A 23,322-nucleotide genomic window follows, 5' to 3' on the forward strand; every position below is an offset into this window, starting at 1 on the left:
AACCCACAGATGGGACAGTCTGCTGGGGGGATCAAGGCAGGAACAGGACCACGAAATCTTGGGTTCAGGTTCCAGCTCCAGTCCTCTCTAACTTGATGACCTTACGCCAGTTACTGCTGCTCTGCAGACTTAATTTTCTCATCCTCCATCCCCTCCCCAAATCTTGGTAGAGTCTAACCAATTCTGTTCCAAGACGCTTCAGGGCAGCCACCTGCAGCTGAGACTCGGCTGACAGTACTTCTGGGCACACAAACAGAGCAGGCATGGGGAGAGGATGAGGGGAGCAGATAGGAAAGCTATGCCCTCTGCTGTGTTTCCAGAAATCACACACAAGTCCCTGTAGGTATGCTCTTCAGAAGTGAGTGTGAGGAGAAGCACGTGTTCCACACACCCAACCTCTGAGTTTTTGCTTTTGGAAGAAGGGGTTAAGAAGACCAATACCCAAATCTGACTTGGGCTCTGTCATCCTCCCTGGAAATGAGATTAAAAAAATAGAGTGTCCTCTTTACAGAAATATCCTCCTATCAAAATAACCAGAGTGGGTTTTCCATGTGTTAATACCATCATTCCCATTGTACTTTTAACATAAATTTTACAATATGTACAATTTATCTGGATAATACACTTATGTGTGAACTGTAGAAACCAAGCATGTATAGTATATACATGTGTACACGGGCATATGTATTCACAGGGTAAGGGCATTTGATCATCTCTGATGCATATCTCGTGGGGCAAGTTGACCTTGTCTGACACAATCAGCTATGTGTGGACAAAGCACAACCAAGAGGAGAACTTTCCAAGAACAGACCATGTGATCTCTCACCCACCACGCTCAACCCTGTTTACCAATGGGGTATCCACAAAGGTCTAATGTTGACTCAAGTGAAAATAAACAGTACTTTCAGAAGGAAAACTGCCCTGATGGAAAACCCATAAATCATATTAAATACCAACCAACGAATTTAGTTCCCGCTTACTCAATTTTTTTTTTCTTGAAGTTCAATTATGTCTACCACAGCCATGGTTGATATACAACATGTCCCATTTCAGAAACAACTCGTGTCCCCTCCACAGGGATTCATGCACACCAGCTATGCACAAAGAAACAGTGCAGGGAGGTGCGTTTTGTTACCGATGTATTCAGCTCCTCTGAAAGATATTTAGGTTTCTCAAATTAGTATTTATTTAGGTCTCAAACCACAAGGGATTTCAGTGCAAGGAATTTATTTACATGACAACTGATTATTAAAGCTGCACTTTTTGGGTTTAAGGGAGATAAATTTTTAATCACCATTTAATTAACACCAACTTTTTTTTTTTCCTCTTTCATTAGCAACTCTATTTGCAAAGAATTCAGGGCATTTGTCATTTCCTGAGAAGGATGCAGAATATTAAACACACATCAGTGGCAGACGTATCAAATAGAATAAACAATGTGTGACTATATGACTACCGAGAATCTTCTGACTAATTAACCACCTTGGCTCAGGTCCCATTTAAATGAAACCATTTGATTTGTAAACAAGGTGTAATTTTCTTTTTTTCCACCCCCCGAAAATAATCATGAAGCGATTTGACAGATTTTGCCGCAATGGGTGAATTTTAATGCTCTCCCTGGAAAAGCTAAGTGCCGAAACTTCTCAGGCAATGTATGGAGCAGAGAAGAGAAAACCAAGCACGGTCTATGAGACACCCAGTCCTGGTGCTGGCTAGCATGATGGGAGGTTTACAGAAGGCAGAACAGCAACGGGGAGTGAGATCAGAATCCCTCACCACTCATGGAGTCTCACTGCGGGGAAGGTAAACCCACTGGGGACATGCATGCTCCAGGCATTGCGACCAAGGTGACCTAAGAACTTAGAAGAGTCAGGGTGATGACAACTGTTTTCCAGAAACATGAAGCTTCCTCAGAGTAGAACCCACGCCCCTGTGACTCTCTCTTACACAATTTTAAACTGGTTGCCCATGCAAGCTACTTGCCATGGATAGAAACCCGACCACCGGAGCCCATTTGCACCTGGTAGCCAGCTTGTTCCTCCACGAGTGGGGAAAACGCTGAGTCCATGAAAAGTCATTAAGTCAGGTCAAACAACTCCAAGGTCTCCGAGCGGGGCTGTAGCGCAGGAGTCCCTCTCAGAGGACCGGGACTCCTCCCTAACTCCCGTTTGTCCCCACACTCTGGGTACCATCTGCTGTTGGGCAGTTCTCATCCCACTATTCTTTTTCTCCCCAGGTAACTGAGCTGACTTGGACTACCTTTGAATAACTCCACAGTGTTATCTGCTACTGGAAAACCAATCCTTGCGTTAGTGGCTGATTTTTCTGACTCGGCGAATGCCGGGAGGAGGGAAAATGTGTATGTGTTATACAGCACTGGCTATTCCATTATTTATTTAAACACTTTGGGTATTAAAAGAAGTGTATTTTTTTTTCACTACATGGCTGTTGGTTATTCCCAAAGCCACATTCTCACTTCCTTTGTGCAGAGATGTATGGGGCTGATAGTGGAAATAATGCTGTTATTAGCAGACGGCTTTCTGATCTACGGGGCCAATCTGAGTGTAATTTGCACTCGCCCTGGAGATTCTGTGGCATTTAACAGCACCTCTGGGTTTTGAAGACACCAGACGAAGACAGAGAGCCTCTTTGGATTGATGACACTGCTGCTCTGCAGTCTGGGAGACGTTTAAATTCACTGTGTGTGGAGACATGCCAGCCCAGGGGGTGCAGGTGATCCCAGCTGAGAAATGCCAATCGGGAATGCTATGGGAGGGTAAAAGCAGAAAGGGCACAAAAGACCACACGGAGAAACCGAACTGAAGGTCGGAAATTGGGGTGACTGTTCAAGGTCCTTCCAACCAGGCTTCCGCATCGCTGGGTCTCGGGGCAGCACAACACAGCATCCAGGAAACACAGCATAATTTTCAAGTACGCTGGTTATCAGCATCACGTCAGTCCCTTCTGCCTTTTCAAAGATGATGGGAAGATGTGCTTTTACTCCTCGCTTCCTCTGCCCCTTCACTACTGACCCTGAAATTTATTGCAACCACTTTTTGTCATTATACGCATAGCGTAGATCAGGAATGCCTCCCAAAGGACGAAGCCATTCAGCGTATTCTTGAGGAACCACCAAATGATACCTGGCCCCCTGTCCACTTACAGGAAAACACGACTTTCGAAACAGAGCACACTCGGAGAACAAACAGGAAAATGCTTCAACCTGCCACGCTGTCCTTCTCTCTAAGAACCCAAAGAAAAATGCACAAGGAAATCAGGAAATGGACAGGCTGGCTTCGTGAGCTTACAACGTCACCAAGCAGACAGAGGCGCCCATGCTGACGGCTGGTTGCCTCTGAAATGTGCCCACTAGTAGAGCAGACAAGATGCTCCATACTGTTTGCTGGTTTACGATATCTGATATTTCAACTAGCGAATCCTGACCTGAAAAACAACGCTCTTCATGGGGCCCTCTTTATGAGTGAGGCCCTGGGCTAAGAAGCTTCCCATGCACAAATATTCCCACTTCTGTCTCCAACTGTTTGAGAAAAAAAAAAAATGAGTATCGTTTCATACCACACATGCATAAGTGTGCGTAGAATAAGGATGGGATGGTGCAGGTAACTCAGAAATGACAAATGCTTTGAGGAATCCTTCCTGTACCACTGTTGGTGCTGGTGAAGCCATTTGCCGCCAATAGAATTCGATCTCAGGGAGAGAAACCAGCTGTTCCTCCAAAGTTCATCTGTGGTTTGGAGAAGGCTCGGGGTAGAGGCACGAGTGTCTCATCCCTTAAAGGCTTCAGTCTGAGGGTGGACTGGGGTGGAGACTCCGTCCAACAGAACTCTACGGTGTTTAGGAAGATAAACCTAAACCCAGCGCTAGCCTGAGGCAGACAGATGGCACTGCACTGCTCACGGATCACAGTATACATATGGCTGTTGGCGCACGTCGCCACGTTAACAACTCTGGGGACAGCAACACACAGCTGATGAGACACCATGTGGCTGGGCGGGCACTGGGCGAGCTATGGTCACTCTGGGAGGGAAGGGGTAACAGGTACTATACAACCCTGAGTTGTCACCAGAAGGGAAGAAACGCAAACGGACACACACAGGCATCTTCGGGATAAATCACAACGGCCGCTGTGTCACAGACAGAAGACCCACACTTAGAGATCGAAGACAAAGAGGTGTTCAGTTTATGCAGCTCTGAACAAGACCATCGAAGCCAGGGACGAGAGAAACACACACGTCAGCCTCCCAAGGGGATCCTGGTAGCTCTGTGCCTGAGGGTCCCTCTGGCCTTTCGCTCCGGACCTGTCTTGGAAACGGGCTAGAATGAAGGTGGCTGGGTTACCACGCGCACACGGATTTGTTATTCTTGGGGTCGGGCCTGGGTGTGAGGTGAAGGCATAACAAGAAAGCTGAAACTGTTACAAGCCAAATGTCCTAATCTCTTGCACGTGTCAATCTCGCTACGGTGCGGATGCATTCTGAAATTTATTTTGTCTGTGTCAGATTTACATGCATGCCATATTGCTTAATCTGTATTAGAGAAACCGTGAGGCATTTCTGACGAGGAAATTGCATGGTGGAGTGATCCGAATGGAATTTGGAATACAGGAAACAGTGACATCACCATCGACATCTGGGGCATCTCTGCTGCCAGCACACCTCGCAGGCATGCCCAGGAGACGAGCCTGCCCTACTGGTTTTGGATCAGGACTCACCTATCTGAAATCTGTCACGCTCAGCACACGCCTCCCAAGATTCCTGGAGTGGAAGAGTACGGCGCCTAGCCATGGGCCACACGGCCAACACAGATACCTCCCTAAATCCTCTTCCTCATAGCTGGGTGCCGTCGGACATCCACCTTTTCCCTTCCAGAAACACTGGCCATTACGTGTGTTTCCCTACAGATGAAACATCAATGGGAGATTTTAAACATCGGATTCGATGCTAGGCATTTTCTTGTACACACGTCTATTGCTGCAGGAATTTAAAACCCTGGGGGTGGAGTACATAGTATTCTTATTCCCAGCATAAGGCATGACATGCTCTGAAATATACACGTCGCTGTGGCCCCGACTGTCCCTGGAACAGTACGAGGCGGTTGACCTCAGGGACGACCGCAGGTAGCTGTCAGTCACCGCCTGCGATGGCAGTGAGTGTTTATAGGGGTCCGAGGGACATCTCCCGATAACCAGGCGCTGGTCGTCCCCATAGGAGTGAAGGAACGGGTTATCGGAGGCGTGGTCCGGCAGGAGGGACTTGCTCCTCCTGCTGTCCTCCAGACCTTGGGGGAAAAGGGAGCTTTTGTTCCCCGAGAGTTTGCTCGAGGGGACACTGAACAGGCTCCCATACAGATTCCCTTCCAGAAGCCGCTCCCTGTCCTTGAGGCTTGTGCTCCGGGAGGGCCTGCTCGGGTCCATCTCCCTGGGTTTGTCCAGGATGTTATCGCAGGAATGCTGCCGGCTAATCCGCAACTTGTTCTTTTGGAACTGGAGGGCGTTGTTCTGCGCCCAGTCCTGCTGGTAGGCCTCCTCCCGGGCGGCTGGGTTTCCCGTCTCCTGGAGCATCTGGTCTTCGTCGATGTCATAGAGGTTCCCCATCCGCAGGCAGGCGTCGCACTTGAAGGGGGACCGCATGGTGAAATGGCCCGAGTAGGTGGGCAGGTTGGAGAGGCAGCTCCTGCAGTGGGTGGAGTTCTGCCGGTAGCGGTCACTGCCCTCGCTGTGCGGGGACCCCTTGTCTCTCAAGGTGAAGTGTTTGGCATAGAGCTTGTACTGGTCGTTGTTGGGCGGCCGGTTCCTGTTCACCGGCAGCGTGGAGTCCCCCTTGCGGAAGCTTTCGCTGTGATCCTGGTAGGTGTCTGCGAAGTCCGTGTTCTCGGGAAGAGCTGTGTTTTCCACAAACTGGGGAGGGTCCAAGTGGAAACTGGGCTCCTTCTCGCCGTCGATGGTGTAGATCTTGTCCCTGGGGGAGCTCGCTTTGGTTTTTAGGTAGGTGCGCTCGACCTCGCTGCAGTCCTTGGGGTACTTGGAGGCTGCTGACCTTTTGAAGTTGTCCTTGGTTTTGTGGTTCTTGTTGTTGTCTGGGTCCCTGTGGCAGGTGGCCCGACTGGAAGCTTCGGAGATGTCAGAATGGGCCACCTCTTCCGGAAGGTACCTGGGGCTCTTCAGGGAGTGGGTCCTGTTCTCCGCTGTTCCCTCCTCCCTCTGCGAGACGGGATTCTGGCTCAGCGAATCCTGGCGTAGAGACTCCATGGATTTCTTCCAAAGCTGCCGGGGTCTGGAGTTGCCTTTGGATTCTGTGCTCACGGCCACCTCCACCGTGTTCGGGTTAGACTCGTTGAGAGTGAGAGGGTGCTGTCCCTGGAACACGTAGTTGTTGAGGTTATCCTTGTGCCTGTTGGCCACAAATGTTTGGAGTTCATTCATGTTGTCCCCAAAGATGCTGTCCTTCCCCTGAAAAGACCTGTTGTCCGAGTAGATCAAGTTCCCCTTGTCCGAAACCATGTCCACAATGAGGGAGCCCCTCTGGATGAAGTCGGCAGTTCTCTTGGGGGAATCCATTCTAGAGGAGGAGTTCATGTTGGACATGTTGGAGATGTTCTTGGCTGACCGGAGGAGTTTCAACATGTTGCTCTGGGACCCGGTCAGATTCAAGTCTGGAGACTTCTTCTTCTCTTCGATATGCACGCCATGGATGCAGCTGTAGATGCCCTATGGGGGAGTCACACAAAACACCATGAGCAGCAGCCGCACAGGAGACACATCTCATGCCTGACCTTTACCCACAGAGCTGAGAGAGCTGCTTCTCGTAGGAGCCCTGGAGAAATGGCGGCATTCAGTCTGAATCTTGATAATGTTTGTAAGATAAACTGTCAAACATTGGGTTTATCTTGTTGCTCTGGCTCAGAACTATTGGACCCCTTTTCCAGAGAGTCACACGTGGAGTTTGTACAAAGCTGTCAGTGGATGCTTATACAACTATCCATGGGTCAGCAACTCCAAATTGGCCCGCCAGGATATTTCATTGACCCTCCCAACACTCAATTCACCTATCCGTGCTTTATCACAGTCTCCCAGCATCATCTCTGAAGTTCTGACACCACAGAGGTATCTGTTGACAAACTAAGCCAGTGCAAAAGAATCGCCTATGGTTAGTTCTTTTCCGGAATTATCCCTCCACATACGCTGAAGCTATCAATGAAAGCATGTGACCTGAGCAGTCCAACCAGAAAGTATATTTTCCCCATGAACACATTGGACTTAAGGACGGCAGGATGTCCAAGTGAGAGCAGGCAGATAGATGTTCTGGAGGGATAGATACGAATGTATGGATAAAGGGCGGAGTGCCAGGGGACTGGTCTTCCCAGCATGTGGGGACAGTAGCCTGAGAGTGAAGTCATCACAGTGGAAAACAAGATCCAAGGGACAGAGAAGAGACACACACTTTGAACCCCTGGGGTCAAACTTCTAGATTTTTTTTTTTTTTTTTTACTTAATCCACTTAATATAGTCTTTGTGTTTGTGCCTGGGTTTGATCAACGCAGTTAGGATATGGTTTTAGCTACTAGCAATAACAGCAGAGAGTGCTGATGGCATAGTGATGCTACCTTCACACGCATCCAGGAAAATGAACACTTTAGGGACCCCCTGGGGATGCTCAAATACAAGCACCTGCATCTACAACTCTCCTCCCTTTCTTCTCCTTCCTGTTGTAACAGTCACTGTTTTCACTTCAAACAAAGTAACCGCTTAGTGCCTCCAAGGGGAAGAGTTCTTGACTCATGCTCCAGGAGCTAGCAAAAGGGCATCATGGCATTTTGATTTGTGGCCTCTCCTGTTTTTCCCCACCTCCACCCTGGATTTAGGCAGCTGTTCCTAAAGGAAACCATCAGATCCAGGCTGTAGGGTTTGACTTCGTCCTCCCAAGACTGATAGGAAGCCAGCCCAAGAAGGGGGTTTGGAAGGCAGATTTTCCAACTGCTGTAGACACTGGCCAGCACTCCAGTGAAGTGTGTGTCACCCACTACCCGTTTTGATGATGGCAGCTCCATGGGTGTCCCATGGGTGGGCACAAGCTTAGCCCACAGTGATGGTACAACTGCGGCAGCCTCAACTCATCAGTGCTTCTGCCTTTTTCTCATTGTTTTCTAGAGACAGTCTCCATGCTAGCTGTTAAGGAATGGCAAGCAGAAAAAGAGCTGCCAGTTTGAGCTTCTCCTCCAATCCTCTCCACCCCAGGGCTCCACGGTCAAGGCTCTGTGTGGCTCCAAGGCACTGGCACCGTGCCCTTCCCTCCCTTCCTGCAACCTCATCATTAGTCTCCTTGTCTAGGACGTACAAAGCTGCACCTCCTCCCTGTTGCTTCTAGGGATGCTGGCACAGCCAGACTGTGGATGTGGGAATCATACAAATAGGCCGTGCATTTCATATAGCACAGCGTTTCGTAACCTTTCGTGTCGACCCATGTCTTCCTCGCTCAATTTAGTAATATAATGATCTAGTGCTCTGACCTGGAGGCACTCTGCTACCGTGCTGACAATCAGGGTGTCTCCTGTATGTTAGAATCAGCCCCCGTCTGTGTCCTCTCTTCCTGTCGTTAGTATTAGGACAACAGTCACTTAGTTTTTTGTTTTTTCTAAATTTGAAACTCTATCCTAACAAGGTCTCCTCCTCCTGCCCCTGGAGATACCACGGCCTGCCTCTGCCCTGGCGCCTTCACGGCCATCTGCTCTCGCCTGCCTAGCGGAGCTGGGCTTCTTTGTCTTTGTAGGAGCCCAGGGATGTGGTTGGGGAGCTGAGTTCTGTTTCTGAAGACAGGAGGGTGGCTGCTGACCGCTTCTTTATCCTCCACTTCCCTGGGGCTGACACAACACAGCTAAGGCAGTTCCCAGGCATTGATGCACCCGGTGAAATGGGGAAGGAGGCACGGTGGTGGGTGCAACCTGTATTGGGATTTTTATAACAGCTTCCCCCAGCTGATTCAGCTTCTAAATGGCTGCTGAGGAGCGGGGGTGCTTAGAGCAGAGTCAGAGGGAGTCTCTTCTCCCCGTCTCCATCTTTGACTACATGAGCCACTATACCTTTGTGAGCTTCTGTTTCCCTATCTGTAAAGTGGGAGTCATCTCCTCCTCAGGTGGACATGAGGACAAGGAGGATTAATGCCAATAAAGCACCTGACACCGCAGGCGCTGAACACGCAGGAATGGGATGTGCCGCTCAGTCGCCTCCGACCTGGCCCTATCTCCTCCTCCTTTCACACCAGCTTGAGCGAGCAGCACACCAAACGCCTGCTGTTCTGAGAGCCACTTTGTTTTCTGGCGAGATAAGCAGCCAAACCCTATCTCGGGAGGCAGATAAACACCTGGCAAGAGCTTCCTTCTTCGCTGCATGGTTTTCCCTTTCTTTTCTCTACTATTCATGGATTCTGACTACATTTTGTGCATAGTGGAAATAAGATGCCCTCTTGGTCTTGAGTGGGCTCATACAGTCAGCACTGGGCACTCAACGTGCTGCTCCAGGCAATTCGCTTTGCTTCCCCAGAGGGGACCTGACCCCTCAAAACAGTCTCAGGGCAGCGTGGGCTCTACTCTTCTCCTAGATCCTTCAAGCCTGGACCCCATCCCTGAGTGTCTGACTTTGACTGGCCACAGTTGTGGTTAGCCAAGTGTGTTCCGTGCTGTGTCCAAGCCCCCAGGTCAGATCTCTCTGGGAAGGCGGCTACTGCTGCTGTCCCCCTAACTCTTGGCTCCAAAGTGCCTCCCATTGATCATCCTTTGGGAGGTGATCCAGGCTGGTGATAGCCAGTGTGTTTTTCTAAATGGAAGGGGCCTGGAGGGCCCAGTTTGAGTTCTAACTCCACTTCTGATGCCAGCTTCCTGCTAATGCAAGCCTGGGAAGCAGCAGGTGATGGATCAAGTTCAAGGGTCCCTTCCACCCTCATGGGAAACCTGGGTTGAATACCTGGACTCTAGCTGTGGCCTGGCCTTGACCCAGCAAGGCGTCTAAAGAATGAACCACTGAATGGAAGATCTCTGTCTCTTCCCTCTCTCTGCCTTTCAAATAAAATGAAAGTAAATAAGTTAAAGCTAAATTATTTTAAATAAAACTTAAATGGGAAGAAAGGATTTTGGAGAGAAAACAGAAGCCAAGAGCATCCCACGGACAGGAGGATACATTTCTTTAAGTCATAAAAGACAAAGGCCATGGCTGTGGTGGAAGAACTTGGCTCCAATGTGAAATAAATGTCTTCTCAGAGCTCAGGCCTTCTCCCATGTCAGCGCCAAAGTGCACATATCCCAAGTTTGTATTTGTGTTGCATTATCTGGGAGCTTCCCAAGGGATGTCGACCCAGGGGTAGGGCTGTCCATGTCTGCCTCGTGATAACAGCTTCAAGTTCTCTGGCTGGATGTTCAATGCACCACAGGAGGAATGACTGACAAGGAAGAGATTTAGCTGCAGTACAGAAAACAACCTGCCATGAGTAAGAAGTAAATTTCAAAGCACCTCGGGTCAGCACCTCTTAGAGGGAAGCTTAAACTCTGAAGTTGAGTCAAGCACACGGCCCAGCCATGCATAAGTAGACAAACTTCCTCTTTAATGCCTTTTTTTTTTTCCTGGTATTGTAGATGAAGTGAGAAGAGTTCTGTTGTTCCAAGGAAATGGGAGGTGAAGCTGAAAAGGTCCCAGTGTAACCTCGGGAACCTGTTTCCACATCCACAGGACGGCTGTGATCACAACAGCCACACAGGGTGTGGCGAGAATTAGAGTTGGCAGAGGGGATACACCTGGCCCAGGCCCTTGGGCAATGCCAGTGTCATTCATGTTGCTTGGGAATTCCCCACTGCAGGTTCTCTTAAAGAAAGAGACCGTGGGGGCTGGCACTGTGGCGTAGCGGGTAAAGCTGCCTACTGCAGAGCTGGCATTCCATATGGGTGCCGGTTCGAGTCCCAGCTGCTCCATTTCCAATCCAGCTCTTTGCTATGGCCTAGGAAATCAGTAGAAGATGGCCCAAGACCTTGGGCCCCTGCACCCATGTGGGAGACCCGGAAGAAGCTCCTGGCTCCTGGCTTTGGATAGGCACAGCTCTGACCATTGTGGCCATTTGGAGAGTGAACCAGCAGAAGGAAGGTCTCTCTCTCTGTCCCTCTCCCTCTCCCTCTCCCTCTCCCTCTCCCTTTCCCTCTGTCTACCTCTGCCTCTGCCTCTCTGTAATTGTGCCTTTCAAATAAATAAAAAATGGGCTGTGGACACACAGGGAATGCACTGTGTTTCAGTGTGTGTTCTGTGCCCTGTGTAAGCATAGAAGTCAAAAGGTGTATGTGTCACTGTGCACAGAAAACACGCTTTGTGAGGTGCGGGTAGCCCTTGACTAAAAAGGAGGGACTGTTTTTAAGCAACTCAGAGTCCCTCTAGGCACAGAACAGTGGCTGAGCCTGCTCAGAGTTCCCCTAATAAACCATTATTAAACTATAAACTATCCCTAAGAATGAAGCCTCCCTATTCGTATATACCAGGTCGCACTTACATTTAAAAAGAAATTATATTTGTCTTGTATGTCTGTGGGGCAGGAGACAGCCGTGAGGGTGACTAGGAGATCCTGGGAGAGTGCAGAAGTGGCAACCTTGCTCCCATGGGACCTGAGGCCCTCTCCCACCCCATAGGGAGAAAGAGGACAAAGTTCAAACTGCAGCCTTTGAAGCAAGCACACCACCGACACCTGTTCCCATGCTGCCCAGCGTCTCCCAGCCTTCCTGCCCCTCACTGCTCAGAGTGCTTGTAAAAGAAGTGAAATTTTCTGTTCATTTCTCAAAATGATGATCCTATCAACTTGGCCTCCTTCGTGATGTCTCACGCGGAAGGAAACACTCTTCCAAAAACAAGCGGGATTCACAAGCAAGGGCAACAGTGTGAATTTGCTCGTGATAATCCCAGAACCGTTTGGATACTGAAAACTTTTAGTAATTGGCTGGGAGAATTAAAGTTGGCATAGCACCTAGCTATCTGCATGCATGTTGTTAGTTTAGAGCAATCCGTGTATTTAGATGCCATCAGCTAATTAGGAAATATGTATTTGCACAGAGTCCAAATTTGTAGTGCAACTGAATGGAGAAAATAAATCCTCCTCACCAAGCTAATGTGTGCCTTCTAGATCTAGAAAGTTCTTAAAATGACCAAACGCTCATGTCAAAGCAATTATTAAATTTTTTCCTGATAAACACCAGCAAATAAAATTAGATGTCTTTAACCAGGTTTTTCCGCTAATTCATTAAGCACTTCCAAGGTGAAAACAAAAACAAAACACCTCAGAGGGCAAACAAGAGAAACGGGTTGCTGAATGGTTGAATAAATGGCCAGCGTGGTTATACTAGGTGGCAAGGTGCAGGCCCAGTATGCATGGGTGATCTGATTGCAATGTAGCTAAGTGGCAGGTTGTATCCCATGTGTGAACATGTATCACGTGGACTGCACACACATGTACATTTGTAGTAGAGACCGCTGTGTTGCTGTGTTTGTTGTTTGTGGGAGAGCGCAGGCCTTGGCTGGTGTCATGCCATCTGCGTTCAATTGTGGTTCCACCTTACTGGCTGCGATTCCCTTGATCTTGTACTCTGAGACTAACAGCAGTATCTATCTCTCATAGGACTGGCTTGTAGAATAAACGAGAAGAAAAACAAACTTCTCACACAAAACCTGGTATACGAAGTACCCCATAAGTATAATAAATACATACGTCTACTGGCGACGAATTGTGCCACACACACCTTGAGCGGCACACACGTGCTGTACTGTGCAGGAAAGGGATTTTCTGCACTGCATATGAACTCACTGTATCATGTGTGTTCTCTGCTGTCTACATTGGGTTGAACACATATTCTGGATTTTTTTGATGTGTGTGTCTTTCCTTCTTGACATGTCATGCCCATGTCTCATTTGTTAGGCTCTGCTGTGTTGCTTTTTGTATGTTGTTAGATTTGCATACGCACTGCATATAGATTCTGTTTTGTTCTGCACGTTCCATGGCAGTGCACCTGTAAACTCTAAGATCCTACAGAACAAGGTTGATAACATAACACTGGGCTAACGAAGAAGGCCAGATCGACTTGTCTGGTCCACATTTTACAAATGGAATTAGTTAGCTAATATTTAAAAATAGAAACGTCCACATAACATCAGAATCACTTTCTCTCTTCAAAGCTAGAAGACTGAGGATACTAACCACACACTCCATAATACCATACTCTACAGGAGTTGTGTGTGGCTCCCTCCTCTTGGTTGGCAAGCCTTGCACAGCTTTCCCAGGTTCAGTCACTACCTCTCATTGCATTTGTGCAGTTTCTGTCACACCCAGCCTCCTGCACCCATCCCACGGCACCTGTGGCCTTCACAGTTATCTGGGTTGCAATGCCCAGCTTACAAATGCACAGAGGAGTCTGGAAGTCCTTCTGACAAACCCAACAAGAGCTGGTGAGTGAGGGGAGCGGGGGGCAGACCCCACTGAGAAGTCAGGAATTCCCTGCCTCCCGGAAGCCCCATGATGTTCAGGCCCCACCTCCCGGGGATACTGACCCTGCTGATGGAGAAGAGCAGCCCAGGCCGGTCGGAGCACACGCCCGTGAAGCAGAAGCGCAGCTTCCAGTAGAAGAGGTGCTCCCAGATGAAGGTGATGAGGCTGAGGGCCATGGCCGCCGCCAGCATGTAGAACACGCCTGCCATGTTGTCCACGTCCAGCTGGCTGCTCATCACCTCGTTCTTCTCATTGTGGCAGATTCCCGTGAGCCACAGCGCCTCCAGCTCCTCCATCTCACCTGAGCAGAACACAGGGTCCACAGGCAGTGAGGACTGGAGCGTGCAGCCTGGGGCCGAGCCCTCTGGAAGGCAAGTGACTGAGTGCCCCTGGAGTCCATCAGCTCCCTTGCCGAGCAAGGATACTGACAACCACACCCGCCTAGTGCCACTGCAGGGAGGGTGGGCTAACACATGAGGAGAGTGCTACAAAAAGTGTGCAGACGAGAACCGAAAGATAAGCTTATGTGGGTGCAAAAATTCTTGAAATCCATGCACATTGGAGGTCTTCAAAAAGTTCATGGAAAACAAGTTATTATGAAAAACTTATTAGGCTGGCATCGCAGCTCAATAGGCTAATCCTCCACCTGCAGCGCCGGCATCCTGGGTTCTAGCCCCGGTTGGGGCGCCGGATTCTGTCCCGGTTGCTCCTCTTCCAGTCCAGCTCTCTGCTGTGGCCCGGGAAGGCAGTGGAGGATGGCCCAAGTGCTTGGGTGCCTGCACCCACATGGGAGACCAGGAGGAAGCACCTGGCTCCTGGCTTCAGATCGGTGCAGTGCTGGCCGTAGTGGCCATTTGTGGGGTGAACCAACGGAAGGAAGACCTTTCTATCTGTCTCTCTCTCTCATCTGTCTAACTCTGCCTGTCCAAAAAAAAAAAAAAACAAAAAACAAAAAACAAAACAAACAAACAAAAAAAACCAAACTTATGCATGGAGGCCAATATTTTTGCACCAAAATAAATTTATCTTTAATTCCATTTTCTGTACCTGAAGTACCCTCTGCCTAAGTGCCTCTCTGGTGGGCACACCCCCCTGAACTTAGAGGCACAGCCACAGTTTCTGCTTAAGCCAAAACAGGACGGGGATGGGCACCCCCACCCCCAAAGGAATATGACAGTGGGACCAGCAGGGGCCTAATGGACGTGAATTGGTACCTGGAGTATTTTCAGGAATTTGTAAGTTTGCATGAGCATCTAAATGGGCCTGTCTCTGAAGATTTACAACACAGCTCTAATCCCTATCTTGGGCCTCCAGACCCAATTCCTTTTCCCAAATCCTCGAGTTGATGCATAACCTTGCCTAGGTGCCTGCTGGCTTGTAGACTTGCTGGTATCCTCTAAATAAAAGTGGGAGTGCCTAGCTACCCAGTGGCGCACTCTTAGAATGGATGCTCCCATGTCCTGAATCCTCATCTGAAAACCCCCACAATACAGGGCAGTGAATTTAGCATAGTTTCTGGTTTTGGTGTTTTGGGGGTGTTTTTTTTAGGGGAGGCAGGGTCCTATTATGTTCTTCCCACCTTGCTTTTTTTTTTTTTTACCCCAACACCCACCCACACTTACAACAGGGACACGGGAATAAAGTGGCAGCATGCTACAGTGGACACACTTCATTTCAATTCAATGACTTCATCATTTACCTTGGAGCCACAGTCATCCTGCCTGTGAAATGGGTATAATAACAGTGCACACCTCCAAGAGCCTCTGGTGAGAATCAAAGGAGATCAGCATGTATAAACTCCCTGAAGTGCCCGGCCTATCGTACGTAGTAAGCTCTCCTACATAGTAGCTTGTGCTAGTACTTATTGTAAAGAAACTGCCTAGAATGGAGCCTGGCATATCTATGGTATTTCTCCACTGCATTAACTTCTTCTTTCCCCTCTCCATAGAATAACAACTACAAGCAATAGAGGTGGGGCATAGACTTCAGGGGAAGAAGGGCCTCTTTGGCTCTGAGTAGCCTCCTGCAAATCAAATACCCCCACCCTACAGTAGGCAATTAAAGCAGCAGCTAGAGTTTGCAACAGAAGAGAGCAGCGGCCGTGCTTGGCACATCACTCTGTCTTTCATGTCCATTTTTATCCAGCCGCCATTTTGGAGGACACTCTGACCTAAACACCCGGGAATTATCTGGCAACTCACTGAACCATGGCACTTAAAGACTGTGCGCCAAGCCTTTAAAAACATACTCTTCAAGGGCAGTGAAGACCAAGGAAGCTGCAGATAATGTTGAATGAAAAGTCCGACTACCTTTTGTATGCACCTGTATTTATATTATCTCTAAGACGCTGTAAAGACAGGGGAAAATAGAGGAGACACCTGAAATGTTTCGACTGATGCCCTTTTGAAGAGGTTGACTGTGATTATTAACTTGGTTTTGGTCTCTTGTTTAGGTTTTGTGAAATTAGAGTGGATTGCTTTTGGTTTGTTCTTTCTCTTGAATGCTTTGGCTGACCAGAAAAAGTCTCAGCTGATGATGATCTTTTTCTTCAAGCTTTTGAAGATGTTACTTGATTTTCTTCTGGTCTGGTCTGCAGTTGTTAAGAACATGGCTGATCTTCAGTTGTCACTCCTTTCCATGCAATCTCTATTTCTAACTGCCTTGGAGAATTTCATTTGGCATTTGGTGTGGACATTCAGGTGTGGATTTATTTATTCTGCTTTGGACTCAGAGTGATTGTTTAATTGGATGAGTTACCACTTTAACTCGGGAGAAAGTTCCTCTATAATTGTTTGGACACTGTTTCGCCATCCTATCCTTGCCCCTATGGATCCCTTCTCCTACCCACCCTGGAACCCCGGCAACTGTGGATCTTTCTTGCTGTCTCTACTGTTGTGCCTTTCCAGAATGTTCCGTAGTTGGACTCACACAGTATGGAGCCTTTTCAGACTGGCTTCTTTCACTAGAATCATGACTGTGAGTTTCCTCCACACGTTTTCTGGTTTAACTATCATTTATTTTTATCATTGAATAATATTTCATAACATGGATGCAGAATTTGTTCATATGTCTAAGTTTTGGAAATTGTGGAAAGATTGCTATAAATATTCAGGTGTGGGTTTTCTGGACATGCCTTCAAGTCCTTTAAGTAAATGTACCCAGAAACACTATTGATCGATACTATGGTGAAGATTCTGTTTAGCTTTGCAGGAGTCTGACAAACCGTATTCTAAAGTAGTTGCACTGCTTTGCATTTCCACCAGCACTGAATAAGAGCTCCCGTTGCTCCACCCCCTTACCAGAATTTACTGTACTGTCAGCATTTGGGAATTTTTGCCCTTCTAATAGGAAGGGAGTTCTCGTTTTAGTTTGCAATTTCCTAACAGTGTATCATAATCCTATTTTATTCTTTTCCTGAAACTTTTGTTTAAAACATTCTTGACCTTTTCATTCTGTCCTCTGAGTTTTTAACCTTGTTTGAATATTTTGCATTCCTTTATTTCTCTATGCTGGATGATTTCCATTGATCTATTTTCTGGTTTATTCTTTCATTAGTAAAATTTAGCTTAACTTGAAAATTTTAATGTAATACTGAATTATGACATTTATTTGGCTCTTCCACAGTTTTGTCTGCTACTTCTATAATAATGTCCTGTTCTTTTGCTCTGTCTTAAAGTTTTATATATTTAATAATTTGAATCGTGCAGTCTTGGGGATTACTTCATGGCATCCCCATCTGTGTCTGTTGCACGTTCTGACCCTCAGGGTGGGTTATTTCCTTGTGACATGTGTAACTCTGATCATGGGCAGATATTGGGAAGAGCTACTCTGTAAATTCCAGAAGCCCCAAGAACAATGGGTTACAGAAATCCATACAAAGGGTTTCTGGGTTTGCTTCAGTCATAGCTCCAGTGGTTTTAATGTCAGCTTTTCTGCACGAATCTTTTTTTAACCGTGATCACTACACCCTTTCACAGCATCCATTTGGAACACCATATCCTTTTGGGTTTTCATTTCTTACTCAGAGCTTCTAACAGACGGCAAACCTCCTTGAACTTTCTTCGCTTTGATGGACAGAGAATTCCTAGCCTCCTTTTCATAGCTGAAGTACATATTTACGGGAGAGAAGAGGAACCCTGTCTCATTACATCTTTTTCCCCCACGAAGCAGGGCTCTTGTTCGTTGCTGGCACAGGCAAAGCGAGGGAAGGGGCTACCTTCCAACAGCCTCCAGCACGGCTATCCGGCCAGATCTGTCACAGGAGAACCTGTCACACCAGCCCGGTGCCCACTCAGCTCCACCACCAACTCAGCCTGAGCTCTCTCCCTGCTGTGTCCCTGGACACTCACACGATGGCTTCTTCCCCTCACAGAGCACCAAAGTCAACCCTTTCAAACACAGCTGCTAACCTCCCTTTCCCTTTGGAGTATATGAGGAGGCCAAAGTGGGTCTTCCCACCATGACTCATCAAATCCCAGCACACTGTCCCCGCGGGGCTGCTTAAGGCCAGCCGGGGTTGCAAGCCTCTAACAGGCAGCAACACGGCCCTGGTTTCTTTTCAGGCTGCAGATGAGATTTTTTTCCTCTGCCCTTTGCCGAAACAACATCTCTGTTTAGAATAAGCTTGGCAAACCAGACCTGCGCTCTGGGAGGAGAGGAAGTTCACATTTCTCAATACCAATTACAGCCTGTTCCAATCATTTTCCAGTTAATCATTTCCTGCCTCGTGGCCCTCTTCGAGTAGTGTACTGAACTGTGGTTCAAATACTTTTTCTTATTTCGTTTTTAATTTACTCAAGTATATTGTAATCTCCTTGAGGGAGATCGCGGAACGTGCTTTATGGTTTTGATACTTCTCGTGGCCTGCGGCATGCAGTACGGATTGAATCCATATTTTCTGTTTCTCTTTCTTTACTTAGATCCCCAGGCTTATTGCAAAAATGCTCAGATCTGTTTGCTGAGTTTTGCTGTCACAGAAACGAATGAAGGAAACAGAGCCAAGGGGAACTTGCAATGGGCTTGAGCACGAAAGGCCGGGCAGTGGGCATGCCCTTGGCCAGGGTGAACAATCGAATGCCATTTTCCCAAGAAGCAGCTCTGGGAAACTTATTCCAGTGTCAGTTTCTCCCATTACAAGGAGGTCACGATCTTTGTCAATACGATCCTGCGAACCAGAGCCAGTAAATGGGACAATTAAATCTTCCTGGAGCAGACCCATTCTTGCTGGGAAGACATGAGCTAAACGCTCTCCTGTGAGCAGATGGAGCCTTGCGTCGGCAGCTGGGGGTTTGCAGCCACTGTTGTCTTCCTCTCCCCATGGGGAAGACCGGTCCTCCTACAAGGCTCAGCCTACATTCTGCTGACACCTCTGCTGATGGGAAGTTCATGAACACTCACAGGACAGGGAGTTACACCTGCTCAAGGGCTCTTCCTGTACCTATCTACAGGGGGCAAGACGGTACCAGCCACACGGAGGGGTACCTCTGCCAACCTCTGAGTTCCACACCATCGTACGGAAGGCTGTAAACTCAGTGCATGGAGCAGCGAGTCTCTCTTTTCTTAATCCTGGCATCACTGAAAAACAGACTGGTGGGGTTTCAAGAGTCAGGAGCCAGAGTTACAGAATCTGAAAAGAACAGGTGAGGAGAACTGAGGTAGCGCTGTCTGCCTCCCAGACGGCTGGCGGGGTGATACTGCAACAGGCTGTGCCAAATGCACAGGGTTGGTCAGGCACATGGAACTGGCACACACAGACAGTGCAGGCCGACAGGCAAGCATGGGGGTTTCTCACTCTAACCATCCACTCCTTACGAGGTAGAAGCCATGGGTTTCATATTTGCCATTAAGAAACAAGTGAAAGAGGCTGGTGCTGTGGTGCAGTGGGTTAAAGCCCTGGCCTGAAGCAGTGGCATCCCATATGGGCGCCAGTTTGAGTCCTGGCTGCTCCATTTCCGATGCAGCTCTCTGCTATGGCCTGGGAAAGTAGTGGAAGATGGCCCAAATGCTTGGGCCCCTGCACCCACGTGGGAGACCTGGAGGAAGCTCCTGGCTCCTGGCTTCGGATCAGCACAGCTCCGGCCATTGTAGCTAACTGGGGGTAGACCAGCGGATGGAAGACCTCTCTCTCTCTGTCTCTACCTCTCTCTGTAACTCTTTCAAACAAACAAAATAAATCTTCAAAAAAAAAAAAGAGAAACAAATGATAATTTAAGTGGAGGCCATCTAGTGTATCACAAGAAAGAACATTTCAGGTAGGAAACACTAGAATGGAAAGGCCCTTCCCTGCAGTCCTGGAGACCACATCTGAGGTCTACCTGCTGAGGTCTAGAGAGTTACAAGGAGGTAACTAGACTCGTTATCAGTGTCAGACCCCCACTCCTCTCCTGCCTTCCACATGCGCTGGCCATCTGCTCTTAATCCACGTACTCTACTTCCCTGTCTGACCACCCGTGCATTCAAGTACCCATTTCTGCATGTATTTAAAAGTCTACATAAAGTCTACTATTCTTCAGGCACTGCACTAGTGTTTCCCAAAACTAATTCACGTGATCCACACATTAACTTAACGTGGCTGGTCCCTTGACTGCCACCATTCTGCAGATGAGGGCTGGAGGAGGACACCGAGCGGTTTAGGAACTTGCTCAGCCTCTCTGAGCTCCAGTCTTACCCCTACCAAATGGTAGCACAATGTTGCTTAACCCAGAGGTTTGCTGATGATGTTCCCTGTACACAGTGCCCGGCACTCACTCAGTACTCAGCAAGTGTCTGGAGATGTTAATACTGCAGGAAGTCTAGAAAGCTGGAGGTGAGGAGGTGGGTGGGGTGGACCACACAACCCACCCCTCTTGTGCCCTTCCAATCACGCAGTCCATGAGTTCAAAAAAGCACAGCCATGGAGAAGCCCCAGCTCTCCGAAAAGACTCTCATCCCTGAAGCAGGAGAAACCAGCTCCTCCCTCGCCCTAAGTCTCATGGGGAGAGCACTTGCTTTTCAGACCAGATTTCACTCCATTCTGTCCGGCTGCCTAAGAGCTAAGGGGATTGCTCCAGGAAAGGATTTCGTAGCGAGCAATGTGGCGAGCCTGCAGACTTCCAGAGCGTTTCTCCCTCGAGGTCAGTTGTGAAAAACTCATTTTGATACTGTACCCTTTAGGCTTTGTCCAGGGCCTGCGAATCTGCTGAAACACATCTTTTAAAATCACCTCCCACACAGAGCCTCACAGGCACATGGCTACATGATTGTTTGGTTTCTTGGGTTCTAGCCGAAGCACTTGTCCTTCAGCAGTGATGGTCCTTGGTTTGAACTGTTTCATTTCTGGTCAATGCTTTCTGGTTCCCTGAAGACTTTGTGCATTTTTTGTTATTCATTCATTCATTCATTCATTCATTCCAAAGCACTTAACATACGGGCAACATGTCTGCATGGAACACCAACACAAGGAGATGAATAATGTGGCTTTGGCTGCGGAGTCCTGGGGAAGAGAGTCGTGCAACCCAGTAATTACAAGACTGAGGCTGCAGGGGTCTGCAGGCAGGGAGAAATGTGGGGTGCTCTGCAATCACAGGGTCGTTCAGAAGTTCCCAGAAAGAAGGGACCGAGGGAGAGACCTGGAAGACAGGAGCCAGAAGGCAAAGGGCACTCGGCTTTTGCGCTGAGGAGTCCGGGCCCCTCTGGCAACAGGGGGGCTCCAGGATGAGTTTCCGTGCGGACACCCTGAGCTGTGTTTTCCTGGTGGGTCCAGGACTGTTTAGTTGCTGCTCGTGTACCTCCTGCAGCAGCCCCCATGATCAGAAGCGGCGTGTCTTCACATGCAATATAATGTGAGGTGGGCTGCACGGATGTGAGGTGGGGAGGCTCACTGACCTTGCATATGGTATGTTTTCCCTAAAACTGTGTGGTGCTGACCAAAAATGCACAAAGCTCCTCTCTCCTGAATCAGGCTGTGATGCACAGAGGCGGCTCAGCAGAAGCTGCAGAGAGAAAGGGATCTTTGAGGCCACTGACAGAGGGGTCAGGGCTGGTTTCTGAAACAGAAGTCAAGGCTGACTCTCAGGACAAGCTCGTTTCCATCAAAGATCCTAGCAACAGAGTCCGGTGCTTCCCAGGAGCTGGGCTTCCATCTATAGCCGAATGACGTCAGCTTGCTGATCCCAATAGGGTTGGCTGTGAGCCCCCAGCGGGCACCTGACCCCATTTCCATCCTGCTTCATGTCTTGCCTTGGAGTCAGGCAGTAGGGTTTGTCAGAGCCCTACTGGAACTGGAGGTGGCAAAGGAACAACTGCTTTGTGGGAAATCTAGGGCACAGATTCATCAGCAGGTTCGTGTTCCCAGGAGAACACACAGTCAATGTGAGCTCTGAGGTGCAGCCCCGGGGCTGAGGATGGCTCGGGGTCTTCGTGATGGAGGCCAAGTCCTCTCCTCACCCAGCTGCCCGGCATACGGAAGGAAGCTGCTGGTCAGATCTGGGATGTGCTCTGTGTCCTTGGAGCTGACCTCAAGTCTGCTAGGCATTGACCGTGGGGCTTTAGCTTCCCTAACTCCACAGTCTGCATGCAGAACCACATGAGGCAAGTTCACCCTCCTGGAATAGCAGCAAGAAGTGACATCCCTATCTCCCTTCCCTGTGATGAACCGTTGGTCTACTATTATAAAAGAGAAAAAAAAGAAATTCTCCTAACCCTCCACCCCAAAAAAGAACAACTTACCTAGCAAATAAGATCAAATAAGAAAGGAAAACACATGTGAGCTGGACCCTGTGACTTCTGTACCCAAAATTTCAAGGAGTCACTCAACAATGTGCCACCTTTCATGGGGTAAGTGATGGAAAATAGTTTAAGATTCTGGGCACAAATAGACTGAATGTGGAAGATAAGTATTCCTTATTTAAATGTCAGAATATTTTATTTCTGTATAATGCTGAGAAGTCACAAAACCAAAATAAAAATAGGGCTAGGCTTAACTGTATCCAGTTCGATGCAAAGACAGGATGTCTTTAGCATAAGTGTTTCACCACCTCCTTCCGACCAAGGTTTCTGCTCCATGGTTGGAGCTGAGATTTTGCAGTGTTCACTGTGACTGTCACCATCTGGCTGGGGTATCAGAGGCCATGTGACCAAGCGTGCAATTTGGAGTTGGGGATTCTATGCACACAGGTTGCCAACTGATGTCTCTTGGAGGAGAAAATGAAAAAGATGGGAGAGGACTGGAGAACTCCACACCACAGCAAGCAATGGACTTGGTCACAGTTTTCCATGAGAGGGGTGGAGGTGGAGAGAAACAATTCTTGAAGGAAGATTAAAGAAAAATCACAGGAAGTCTAGGGAATCCTACTACACCAAGCACTTCTGCAATCTACTGAACCCATTTGCTCCACACAGATACAGGTCAAGCTGATAGGGCCTAAAAGGTGCCTGCCTTTGTGAGCAGAAATAAATTCACAGTAAATTCTGAATCCGCACATGTTCTCAATCCATGATCCTGAAAATCCTAAGATTCATGCTAATGGGCATGAGGACATTTTACTATCACAAAGGGATCCTTATGTTTCCCAAGACTGCAGATAGAAGAAGACAAAAAAAGGAAACCAGTAATCTCACATCCCATGCCAAGACGCATATCCTTTCTTTCAGCAAGTGAAATGACTTCGCTGCTTTTTAATTCCTTTTTTACTGAAGAGCTGTCTACAAGATCCCCGGGACTGTAAAATCTGTAAGCAAGACAGGTCGCTTCCACTTTATCTGCGTTCCCACTGCCTGTGACGCTGTGGGGGAGTTAAGGGGTCCTCCAGGTTGGGATGTGGAG

General features: G+C 48.3%; 1 protein-coding gene across 1 annotated transcript in view; it reads right to left on the reverse strand.

Moving 5' to 3' along the window:
* Positions 1–4,942: 4,942 nt before the first annotated feature.
* The window catches only part of GRIN2A (glutamate ionotropic receptor NMDA type subunit 2A), a 389,378-nt gene continuing 370,998 nt past the window's right edge, over positions 4,943–23,322 (reverse strand). The window contains exons 12-13 of the mRNA XM_062180040.1: positions 13,583–13,821; positions 4,943–6,727 (exon numbers count right to left, since the gene is read on the reverse strand). Coding sequence (XP_062036024.1) covers positions 4,943–6,727; positions 13,583–13,821 — 2,024 coding nt within the window. The remainder of the gene's footprint in view (positions 6,728–13,582; positions 13,822–23,322) is intronic.

This window comes from Lepus europaeus, chromosome 21, assembly GCF_033115175.1.
Source record: "Lepus europaeus isolate LE1 chromosome 21, mLepTim1.pri, whole genome shotgun sequence".
NCBI classification, from domain to species: domain Eukaryota; kingdom Metazoa; phylum Chordata; class Mammalia; order Lagomorpha; family Leporidae; genus Lepus; species Lepus europaeus.